Here is a 12,988-nt window from a genome sequence, read left to right on the forward strand (position 1 = left end):
AATTGAGACGTCACCTTTGTAAACAAAACAAAGCGGATGTTCAGCACGAGCTGCACCTCATAGCTGGATCTTGTTACGCTGGTCGGCGCGACGCACCTTTGATATTCACCGGCATGACGATTCACTCCACGCGGACGTTCGTTCTCCTCCGCAGTCGGTCATCACATGTCTTCTCGGCGACCCTCTTCAAAACTTGTCACTGTCATCTCTTGATACTTAACTCACAGCACTAGATCATCAAACAACACGTCTTCTGCGGTCGAGCGAACGATGCCATCACTAGAACGACATAACTTCATCGCCGACTAACTCCTCACTGACTGACTGACTGACCCCGCGCGCTTGCTGCGCTTGCATCTTGCATTGCCTGTATCGGCTCGCGCCTGGGTTCGGGAAGGTGCGTATGATTAGTCTGTGCGTAGCACAGCGAAAGCTAGGGAAAGGGCGAGATCCTCTCACCGATTCGTCTGCTGAATAAGACGGCGCCGCTGGCTCGGCTTTGCTTTCTCGAATATCCCGATCTTTCGCGTTCGTTGGCTGTGTCGGTGGCGTCTTTTGCGGAGAGGGTAAGAGGCGCGCGGGCGCGCTCCCGGCGCCTTTTTATACTTGTTTTTTCGATGCGCGCGCTCTGTCGCGAACCGTCGGCGCCAGGCTTTCGTGCCGTCGTTCGAAATCGGCGACGTGCGCTTGGTGAAGCGCTCGTTCGTGGCAAACATCGTGCACAAGTCCACTTTCGTAGAGGTCCGCGCCTTTCCTGCAGCTGCCAATGAAGAATTAGTTGTCTGGCACCCGCACGAAGGGGAAATAGCAGCCGCGAACTTCATTCATCTCCTCACAGCAAGGCTGTGCAAAGCGCTGTCATCTGCTCGGCTTCCCGCACGTATTGTCGGCGGCGCCCGCTAGGTGGCTTTCAGTGGCGCCTCTAAAGGCGGTGCACAAGGCGTATATATTTGTGCACGCACAATAAAAGCTTTGTTGGCAGTCAGCGCCCGTCCTCGTTTGATGTTTCTTCTGTCCGTGTTTAAATAAGCGCTGTGTTTTTAAGATAAATCCGTACGAACGAGCTCGCATCCAAACTCTTCTAAATCAATACTGTCACGTGGTCGTGACGGTCAAAAAACGGCAGGCGTGCAATTGAACACGAAACTCTTCATTGGGCAAGCGAACTAGTGCTCAGGAAATGAAAAGTTCAACCACAAGCAATACACGGTGTGCACCGACAGCGGCTGTCCCAATCGTCGGCCGTCGGTGAACTGCTCGTCTATGAAATGCATCGGCTTTTGTGTATCTCGTATCAAACCTTCCAAGGTTATCGCTGGTGCTCGCGTTAGCTCTATAATAAACATGGTAACTCGCGTGCTCCACGCATCCGCAAGAAAACAGTTCAAAACAATAGCGAAGCTTCTATGAACATGGCAGCGCGGCTCGCGATGAGCGGTTGTGACAAATCGTGTGGAGGAAACCCGGTCACATCAGAAAATGAAGGAATAAACGGTCGTGGCAATCAATTGACTAAGAAGACAGAGATGGTGGTCGCCTTCGAGTCGCCTCAAGTGAAAACATAAGGGACCCCGTGATTTGTTGGCAACGGTATAAAAAATGTCATTTCCTTCAAGAGAGCTTGATGAAGTCCTGTAAATTTAGGAACACAAATTTAGTAGCCACAGGCGCACGTACCGATCATCAAATACTATATACCCATGCTAGCTGAACATCACAGCGCCAGCGTACACTGCAGTAATTATAGGCAACTCCATGCCATGCTTGGCTCAGCCAGCAAACTCTTGCAGATGAGACATCGAGGACGTAGACATCATTGACAGTAAAAGCGCGAGTTCTTGCACCCTTCATAAGTACTAAGGATGTCTGTATACAGTGACTATTCTTGGTGACAGAACGGAGGCTGCGTTGCAATGACACTCGACTACTCCGTCAAATTTCAATGCTCAGCGCTCTCTGTGCGTCGCCTTTCTTGTCCTCGTCTTCTCTTGCGCTGTATCCCCTCCGATGTCTAACCAACACGCCCAAGCTTCGATACTCAGGCCGTGTTCTTCTGATCTTTTACTTCGCGTTGTACTTTTTGACACAAATGACAATAAATTGAAATGGGGCGTGCGCATATGTCCTGTCCGATTTCACTTTGTCATCCTTTGTGCAAAAACTACCGCGCAGAAATACTGAACAACGAAGCATACAAATTAGCCAGAATTGTAGGATCGTTGAGGGGCCGAGATGGCGTATGAAGTGGGGCACGAGAAATAAAAGAATAAATTACTGGTTACAGAGAAATCGGCGTTCTATTCCAATGAGGTATTCACATGGTAACCTCTCTTTCATCATCTATAGTTGCATTGTGAAGCGAGAATTCCGGAGTCTGGCTCTGCAATCAGACATTTGCCGAAAATAAGTATGAGTGGCTTAATGGCTTCCATCTACAAAGACCAGTACATCGTTTCAATTGAAAGTATAATATGCGATCTTACACGTTAATGTATGTATGTTCGCTCGCAGGGCGACAGCGGCGGTCCGTTGTTCTGTTCCAAGGATGGCACCAGTTGGACGGTCCAAGGTGTCGCCAACACCATCTTGAAATCCACCGACTCGGGGACGCTGTGTGGAGTCGGCAGCGATTCATTCTGGAGCAGAGTCAGCACCCACCTGCCTTGGATCCGGCATACCATTCGCGTCATGTAGCGCCTCTGTATCCTTCGTCAGGCTCGTCCAGTATCTCAAGGCTCCACATCGAGATTCGCACAAAAGGGCAATGAACGTTTCCTTTAGCAGGATGAGATGACGAATAAAGTGCTGCGGAGACCCTGTATTGCGAACACTGTCGTACCTTATTGTATCGCCATATTCATTTTTCATGCTACCACCAAATGTTCATGAAAAGAAAGAAGTTCAGGAGAAGATGGAGATGTGAAGTAATGATGAATTGCCGAACAAGTATAGTCGTTGTAGCCAACGTTTTGACAAGTGGACTTTTGTTCAGGGCAGCAACCGCCTTTCTCGGCAGCAGGTTGACCGATGTGTGTATTCTAAGGGCGGCTAACTGAAACAACGTTCAAAAGCACAATCAGGCTTGTTGGTGAATGTACATCGTGGAATAACTTACAGCGCAAGACAGAAGAAAAACCGACAGTAGAAGAGGACGCAAGCGCGTACCAGCGCTTGTGTCCTTCTCTTCTACTGTCCGTTTTCTATGTTGCACTGTAAGTTAATCTACGACGAACGTTCAAAAGCTCTAAAAGCGGCTAACTAAAACGAACTTGCCCCTGTTTGCAAATCTTTCGGGTCTCCTGGGGCTCGAAATTTCTCTACGTTTCCCGAAATCAAATCATATCTTCGCCTGTCAATGCACAGGGCTGTAATCGTCCAGTAGCAAGGTGTCGGAACATCAATTTGTCTCCGCGAAGCATCCTATCCGAGCCATCGACCATGCAAAACAAACTAGTTTTGTCTGTGAGCTCACTTTTGCGGACCAAGTCTACTCGCACAATAACTGGGCGGCTGTCAATGTCTCTCATTTAAAATAGTACTAGGTTTTTCTCCCATTTCTGTGGTGAAAACAGTCTTTAACCAGGCATCTGGGATTTTGAATTTAAAACCGATACTAGGTAAAAAACGGGAATGGAGGGTAAAAAGCAGCGCCTGAGTTGGCGGGTGGGATAATTGGGAAATGAACCAATGCACATCTGTTTTGGCCGAACGGGTCGCCTGCAGAAACCCTTGTATGTTTGTTGCCATAGGTAATCTGTGGGGGCAAGTGATTTTGAGAAAGAAATGTAGACGAAATTTAAATGTGTGATGGGCTATGTCCTGTCTTGCGTTTACTGAAAAATCGATAGGGTAATTAGGAAAAATATGTGAATGCAAAAGTCAGTTTCGCCTCAAGGACGAAGCAATGAACGCGATAGTAATTGGAATGTCATAGGAAGAACGGCAAGCAGCTAGAAACTTGCTGCCTGCTGCTCAAGCACAAAGGACGCAGGAAAAGAAAACAAACAAGGCGAGTGCGAACTAACAACTGACACAACTCGACACTTGCAGCGCGCTGCTCAAACACAAAGGACGCACGAAAAGAACGCCCAGGTACACATAGGACGAGCGCGAACTCTCACAGTTGTTATTTTAACTGACTCCTACTTTGGCTCTTCTAGTAGCAAATCACTCCTTTCGCAAACGCGGCCGTTGCAGCGAGCAAATTGACCTTCGTGTGGTATATCGCTTCCACGCAAACTCTGCGGTGAATGCGCAAGACGTACAGAACTCCCTTCAAGAGATAATCGCGCGAGCACAATCGACCATGCCCTGTATGTCAAAGTACAAGTCGAAGGCGCACATCCCAACTCCGGCGAAACATTAGACAATTTTAGAAGTGAGGACGCAAGAAATTTGCGAGCCGCCCAGGACGCATGCGCAGAACGCAAGCCACTCTCGGGCTCTTGCGCTCACGTTGTCCCAAGACCCTGCAGCGCCTTCCTTTGGGCGGCAAACAAAACCGCAGCGCACGCGACTTCAAGAGAAGAAAATAAAGACAGCGCTTGGCAGTGGTACGCCAAGCCACGGCTCGTGTTCCCAGCGGGCCTCGATTCTGGTTACTAAGATAAAACTTCATTCGGCTCTAGTTGGTACATATGTAGATGTAGATGTAGATCCTGTACTGCTGGCTCACACCCACTCAGGGGGATTGGCCAAGAATCGGGTAGCTTAGAAAAAATTATTTAAAAACTAGTAATGAGAATAATTTCCTATTTTGTATAACAAAAGATTTTTTACAAGTTAATTTTGTGAGAATAATAATTTAAAATATTCCTGAGGCGAAAATTGCTGCGCAAACACTTCTTTGCCCTTCTTACTTCTTCTTTACTTCTTTGTCCCTGCGCCCATCTGAATATGATGTCATGCCTTCGCGTATCTAATGCACTATCATCCTTGTTACACATTTTGGTTTAGAGCTATTGTTGTGAGCGCATGTGCGGTAACTTAGACTTGGGCTTATGTATGCATTGGCGTATGAAAGAATAAAGCAGTTGTTAGTTGGCGCTTATGTCGTACGTTTCCTTTGTTCGTGGGTGTCGTGTGCGTTTTCGCTGTTATATTAGCCTCAGGATTCTGGTCGCGGTGTAACATATATATTGTGATTCTGGTTCAGCCATCTCGTTTCTTCCCTCCTGTGGCATAGCCTACAAGAGCCAAAGCGTTCCCACTAGCTCGCGCCACCACGAGCTACCGGACGGTCTTCTTTTTTCCTGGCCAACTGGCCACGAGTTGCGTGGCGCTACAACACCAAAATGCAAAACTAGCGTGGGTCGCCAGCGATACGACGCAAACGCAGCGTGGGCAACGATGCAGCATAGCCTGCGTCTCGCGTAATTTTAATTTTGCCACGTGTGGCGTCCCATGCGCTTGTATTCTGCCGTTAGTATCCTGGAAAACAAAAACCGCCGAAAAACGTTATCTTTATGATTCTCCATGTTTTTGAAAGTCAAGAGCCGCGATTGTACGTTGATGAGATATATTCGGTTCGAGCACAGATACAAAAACATGATAGAGAAGTCTATAGAGGGGCAATGATTCGTTCACGTGTTACTCGTTTCACTGATGAAGAACCCACAAAAAGAGCTTTTGGGGATGAAAAGCGATATGCACTTTCTAAACAAATATTGCAATTTGAATCTCGTTGTTCTATTTGCACAGAGACATGTCAAATAAGAGCCGCATTCGAAGAATATTATAAAAATCTATTTACCGCGGCTGAACTTCAGGATGATTATGAAGAAAAAGCTGATCGCTTTATTGCCCTTGTACCACCCTTACAAGAGGATGACAGACTCAGTGTTGATGAGCCCATCACTAGGGAAGAAATAAGGTTTGCAATAAGCAGGTTGCAGAAAAGCAAAACTCCTGACCCAGATGGCCTTAGCGGTCAATTTTTGCATAAATTTTCAAGAACTTCTTATTCCTTTTCTTGAGCAACATTATAAAGAGGCTTATGAACGTGGTGAGCTTCCTCCTTCTTTCTATCAGGGCCATACAACATTAATCCCGAAAAGTACTGACACTGAAGCTTTGAAGAAAGTTAACGGATATAGACCTATATCATTATGTAACGTTGATTTAAAAATATTTGCGTAATTGCTCACAATATTGGCTGCATACAGTGATCACTAGATGTGTAGGTGACCACCAAACATGTGGAATTCGAGGCCGCTCTATACAAACAAATATCCATATAGCGCGGTCAGTCCTTGAGTGTATCGACGGTAGTATGGACCAAGTAGCCCTTCTCCAAATAGACCTCGCTAAAGCATTTGATAAGGTACAGCATGCTTTCCTGTTCCGGCTCCTCAGACATCTGCAGTTGGGTGACGTACTGTGCAATGGCATTTCACTCTGTTATAAAAAGTGCACTGTAAACCCCATTGTAAACCGCACAATTTCGGATATAATAGTCAAATTCATCCGTACATCAGGGGTGTCCGCTCTTTACTATATACCTGGAACCACTATGCTTAAAGGGGTCATGAACCACTCCTCGCGCTTGGCGTGAAAAACAGCCTGGCGTGATTCGGACCCTTCCCAGGAATATATAGCCGAAAGGATTTTTCGAAAAGCTAATAAAGGACCGGAGATATAGCGATCGCAATATTTACCGTCTCAACTCCCTCTCAACTCGCTTCATTCCGGAGGAGAGAGGGAGCGCCGTTCGAGGAGCCCCGCCCAGTGCCTTACGTCACCTCGCATCAATGTTGTGTGGTTTCCTTTCCGCGTAACTTGGCGGTGTTGACGGCTGCTGGATACTAATAGTTCCGGTCGGCTGCTTCTGGCGGCGCGGTGCGGTCTATCTCGTCTCGGTTATAAGCGCTGACGCGATCTATTTGCATTGATACTGTCGTTACTTCGCTTCGTGACTTCGCTTATGTCGTTTTTCCATAATCAAAATTAAACTGAAAGGGAAAGACGGCAAGCCCTCGATGCAGCCGATTGGCACGGCATGTACTACATACACTCAGTATACGCTTTTAGATAACGAACTGGCCAAGGCTGCCTGCCTCAACGCACGGAATAAAAAATCACAGCATATCCACGGAGTGAATGATGATTAGTGGGCGAAGCTGCGGAGGTTCATCGGTAAACCGTGAATCTTCCGTGAATTCTGCCCAGTACATCATCACCGACGTGAGATCGGGCGCGTTTATACTAAAGGTTCGATGAGTTATGACGACTTGCAGCTCACTTTAATTTTACATGTACGCTGTAAATTTTCATTGTTTAGAAAACCATTGCTTTAGAAAACATCTGGCGTCTTTCGTTAAGCAGCTTGCGTCTTTTCGTTTTGCTTTAGAAACATCTGGCGTTCTTTCGTTTTGCTTTTACAAAACATCTGGCGTCTTTCGTTGGTTTATTTCATCAATCAAGGGCGTTTTGAACAAAATTTTTATTGTTTAATCACGCACAGGAGAAATCTCACCAGGCACTACCTTGGAGGTAAAGAATGGCTGCTAATGGGAATGAGAAACAGAAGAGGTCGGCTTTTAGCTAACGCTGCGAATTTCTTATTGTTCAACAGCGCACAGGAAAAATCTCCCACCGGCACCACCTTGGAGGTCAAAGCGTAAGACTGGTTACGCACTACGACTACGACTACCACTACGAGGGACGAACGGGTGCCGCCTTAAGGAGCTTCGCCCCTAAAATCCCGTGCGGAGAAAACGCGACGCAAAAGCCAAAAAAAAAACGCGATTCTTGTTAAGCGGCCGCTGTGAACGGGAGCAAACGAGATAAAATGCCCTTCGACCTTCGGACGGAAATCAGACAATCAGACGCGTCGGAATACAAGCGAGGTTTGAAAAAGCGTCGCGACGTATGCGCCCGCGAAGGGGAAAAAAGCAAAAAACACGGTTGATCCCTCCGTCATAGGAATCGGAATAACACGAAAGCAAAGCGTGCCCTTACAGAAGTAACTGAATACTTACTGTACATCGATAGAAGAGAGTTTGCAAAATGTATATTGATGTCTGGCAGCTAATGGCGCCGTCTAACGTGTATGCACCCACTTTGATGATTGGTGGTACATCTCCATCCCGACGACTATCGTCCATGTTAAATGATTAAACAAAGCCTTGTGGTAGCTGTAGTAGTTAACAGTGAAAGCGTAATCAGAGAACGAGGTGTGATAGCCAGAAGAGCGTCGCATATTGGACGCGAAACTTGGTCGCCATCCGGCGGCATGTTAAAATGTGATTGAACACCACGGCCGAACTAGAGGGAAACGCAAAGCGCGTCGTGCCGCCCCGGTGGTCCGGCCGCGATTTTAAAGACGATAGTCTTTCTTGGGGAACTTAAATGCAGAAATTTTGGTCTGTCTTTCTGTCTGTCTGTCTTTCTGTTTGTCGGCACGTCCCTCGATTCAGCCACTCGGCCAAAGTTGAACCACTTGCCCAAGGGCCAGCCGTCTTGAACTGGTACGGCTGTTCATACTTGTGAACGTTGTCGATCAAAAAGTAAATATCATGCATATCTGAGGTGCAACATCACTAGGTAAGTATTAGGTGGCGTGTTCCTTTAATAGAAAATTCATACATACGTAATTTTAAGGACCCTAGTTTCTTAAGCTGCGCTGAAAATGCATAAGAATGGAAGCTTGAGCGAGTTGGTATGCGTTCATCTTTGTTGAAACAGCGCTCACTAGACGACGACGAAGTAAAAGAAGGCACAGGACAGGCGCTGCCTGTCGTGCGCCTTCTTTTACTTCGTCGTCGTCTAGTGAGCGCTGTTTCAACAAAGCTGAAAATGCGACTGCGCTGAAATTTGCCTTCCTCCGTGCCCTTCGCACGAGCTCATTGTTGTGTTTCGGTTTCGGTTCTGTATTGCACTGTACGAATGCCATGGGTTGGTGTTGAAAAACTTTAGTTTTGAGAAGGCCAAGAAGGTGAAAAAAAATATTTAAAAAATGAAAAAGCAGCGTTGTGGGCGGCCTTCAGGCTGCCGGTTGTGGGCGCCGCTCTGGCGTTCCTGTTTTACCCAGGCGATGTGTAAATAAAAGAGTGTGTGGAGAGTACTCGTTGAGTGCGGACGTTTCTCTGCTTCAGCGCTTCGCGCCAAACCGCGTTTTCGGGCTGGCTGGCGTCCCCGCCGGTCGTGTTGGTCACCGCCGGTCTTCGCCTGCTGCTGCGCCGGGACTACCAGCACGCAACACAGCACTCATGTTTCCCGACGTATTGCCAGATGGCGTCCATATCTCACAGAGCGCCTCTTCTATCGTCTTTACACGACATTTGCAGCGAAGCACGCAGATACGCGGCCAATTTTTTCTCGGGGCGAGCGCGTGTGCATGGAACGCCGTGTTACAGCCAAGTGAGGCAGGCGCGCGTCGCAGAGCTATTAGGGGCGAAGCTTCTTAAGGCGGCACCCGTTCGTCCCTCGTCGTAGTCGTAGTAGTCGTAGTGCGTAACCAGTCTTACGCTTTGACCTCCAAGGTGGTGCCGGTGGGAGATTTTTCCTGTGCGTTGTTGAACAATAAAAATTCGCAGCGTGCGCGTTAACTAAAAGCCGAATTCTTCTGTCTCTCATTCCCCATTAGCAGCCATTGGCATGTTCCAGTAGGAAACGTTAGTAGAAGTAGATGTGTAAGTGTTAGCTAAAAGCCGACTTCTGTCTCTCATTCCCATTAGCAGCCATTGTTTACCTCCAAGGTAGTGCCTGGTGAGATTTCTCCTGTGCGTGATTAAACAATAAAAATTTTGTTCAAAACGCCGTTGATTGATGAAATAAACCAACGAAAGACGCCAGATGTTTTGTAAAAGCAATACGAAAGAACGCCAGATGTTTCTAAAGCAAAACGAAAAGACGCCAGCTGCTTAATGAAAGACGCCAGATGTTTTCTAAAGCAATGGTTTTCTAAACAATGAAAATTCACAGCGTACATGCAAAATTAAAGTGAGCTGCAAGTCGTCATAACTCATCGAACCTTTAGTATAAACGCGCCCGATCTCACGTCGGTGATGATGTACTGGGCAGAATTCACGGAAGATTCACGGTTTACCGATGAACCTCCGCAGCTTCGCCCACTCATCATCATTCACTCCGTGGATATGCTGTGATTTTTTTTGTTTGTATTAGCGTGATGCTGAGGGAGGCCGACGCTTTTACGACGCTTTAGGGTGCCTTGATGCGCGTTTTGTTGCACGACGCTTGGGCAAAGGTCGCCACCTCGCGGTGTGTTAAGGCACCGATAAAATTCAACTTCTATTGAAAACGCGCCGAATAGGACGGACGCGTAACGCGTTGTAGGTGCTAGTCGCGGAGGCCTCGGCAATGACGAATTACTTTACCTTACCACTCCCAGAGGTCAACACCCCCCAGCCGACCGGGACAGCGCCTCCTCTATTTTTCTGTGCCTGGGCGAAGGAGCGGAACGCAATGGGAACCGACCGTCGGCGTTAGTGCGGCTTTTAGACGCCGGGCGCCGCCACCGTAGTAGACTAGCCGTCGCGTCGTCGCTCGCTGAAATGAATGCCGTGGCCGCATTCGAAGCAGCTGTATGGTTCAGTTTTCGGCTGTATTCGCGTTGTTTAAAGTATAATGAAAACTTGTAAACTGAAATCATGAAGCACTTGTTCTGGGCAACCAGCCCATTTCGAAGGCATGTGTCTTCCGCGGCTATTTGATCGAGACGCTCGCGCGTCGTCTGCTAGCCCGATTCCAGAGAGTGCATGCCAGTGATGCGCGGAAAATTGTTTTGTCACCGTTACGTTCGCTTGACTGAGAGTTGGTTATTGACTGTCTGAAAGTCGATTTTCGAAAGCAGCATTTGCCGAGAGCTGATACTGAAAGCTTGGCGCTTAAAGTTCCCCGATGCGTGCTACCGTCTACTGGTGTAGCACACTATACGCAAGCCATGAGTTCATGCTCTAAATAGCATGAAATGTCACTAAGCTGCTTCTAGTGACAATGTACATACTGATTGTCGGTTGTTTCGCCGGTAGCGCATGTATTGTCCATGGGCTCCGATTCTTCAGCTTCGGGACCTAATGTCAGCGCTGCATGCACATGGCGGCGATCGCGAGTCAGCGTTGCTACTGGTACTACATGCATTCGTTGACTGTTCGGACGCAACACGGTCACGTTTAGGGATACTTGCCATGCTTGGTTCAGTTGTTACCTTGGGCTGCAAACGTGAAGGGTAGTCTGTAATGAGTGACGCTACTGCATCCTTCCTAAGCCGCCGCTTCTTATATTCTATGAAATCTTCGCGTCGTAAACGACGGCTGCATACTCTAGTGTAGACTGAAGATGTATTAGGAGACCAATTATCCCGCCTAATTACTGCAAGCCACCTCTACCGAACACCAGCGGCAGCTGGAATTTCATAGAACGACAGCCGAACAGTGTATTAAGGCGAAAGCCTTAGATGCCTCATCAAACGCGAAAATTGACCGTCGGCGGCGTCAGCACGAGTGATGCAAAAAATAATTACGCGATGACGTCATCATATGACGTCACAGATAATAAAATTTTGCGACATCGTCGTGACGTCACATAACGTGACGTCGTCATATTACATCTTCGCTTTGTCAAAATGGGCCGATCACGGAGGCAGTGCATGCCTCCGCTGATGTGCAGAAAGCTTGCACTGCCTCCGATCCTTGAGGCTGTACGAAAACCACGTTAGGCGCAGAAATATCTCGGAGGGAGGCAGGGAATATTCAATACATTGACTAGAAGAAAAAGAAGATGGCTTTCGCCTTTCAGTCGTCTTATATGAGTGCATAAGGAGACCTGTGAGATTTTTTTTCTTTATCAATAAAGGGAAATAAAAAAAAAATCACAGCATATCCACGGAGTGAATGATGATGAGTGGGCGAAGCTGCGGAGGTTCATCGGTAAACCGTGAATCTTCCGTGAATTCTGCCCAGTATATCATCACCGACGTGAGATCGGGCGCGTTTATACTAAAGGTTCGATGAGTTATGACGACTTGCAGCTCACTTTAATTTTACATGTACGCTGTGAATTTTCATTGTTTAGAAAACCATTGCTTTAGAAAACACCTTGCGTCTTTCGTTAAGCAGCTGGCGTCTTTTTCGTTTTGCTTTAGAAACATCTGGCGTTCTTTCGTTTTGTTTTTACAAAACATCTGGCGTCTTTCGTTGGTTTATTTCATCAATCAACGGCGTTTTGAACAAAATTTTTATTGTTTAATCACGCACAGGAGAAATCTCACCAGGCACTACCTTGGAGGTAAACAATGGCTGCTAATGGGAATGAGAGACAGAAGAATTCGGCTTTTAGTTAACGCGCACGCTGCGAATTTTTTATTGTTCAACAACGCACAGGAGAAATCTCCCACCGGCACCACCTTGGAGGTCAAAGGGTAAGACTTGTTACTCACTACTACGAGCACGACGAGGGACGAACGGGTGCCGCCTTAAGGAGCTTCGCCCCTAAAACAATCGTGATTTCTTTCGGTTCCATTTGCAGAGTGAAACACAACAGTATGACATACTACGGCATTGGTGCGGTTCAGGCGACGCAGTGAATGCGATAAGTACACGCCGTAATATTACATGAACGAGGGCTAGCAGCCAACTCGTTTCGCTCCCATCTCACTTGACTCTACAAAACGCTGGAGTATATGGCAATACGGCAGCTCCCGAGAGAGAAGCGGTTTTCGGTCAGTTTGTCGTAGCAGTGGTCCGAGCGCGAAGCAGTGAGATCACAGCGCTCACAGCGCGTAGAAAGTATACGAGCCGTTCGCTGGGCGATGTCTGCCGAAATAGCGCGCGTGACAGCGCTCTCAACGGCGCCCTTATAGTCAAAGTTGACAGATGCTGCTCGAGTTACGCAGTCCCTCTCCCCAGACATCCCTTCCTGTTCCTTCGCCCAGCAAATAACTGGTGGGGCGTTTCCTTCTGCTTAATGAGCAATTGACGGCAGGCCTCGCACGCGGGTTGATGTTATTCCGTGTGAAGGAGATGGCCAG

The 12,988-nt window shown here is 47.6% G+C and overlaps 1 protein-coding gene across 1 annotated transcript in view; it reads left to right on the forward strand.

Moving 5' to 3' along the window:
• Positions 1 to 2,814, forward strand: part of LOC125759620 (fibrinolytic enzyme, isozyme C-like) — a 133,306-nt gene extending 130,492 nt beyond the window's left edge. Inside the window, exon 2 of the mRNA XM_049418636.1 lies at positions 2,512 to 2,814. Coding sequence (XP_049274593.1) covers positions 2,512 to 2,694 — 183 coding nt within the window. The 3' untranslated portion in view covers positions 2,695 to 2,814. The remainder of the gene's footprint in view (positions 1 to 2,511) is intronic.
• Positions 2,815 to 12,988: the final 10,174 nt, after the last annotated feature.

The sequence above is a fragment of the Rhipicephalus sanguineus genome, chromosome 8 (assembly GCF_013339695.2).
Source record: "Rhipicephalus sanguineus isolate Rsan-2018 chromosome 8, BIME_Rsan_1.4, whole genome shotgun sequence".
Lineage (NCBI taxonomy): Eukaryota > Metazoa > Arthropoda > Arachnida > Ixodida > Ixodidae > Rhipicephalus > Rhipicephalus sanguineus.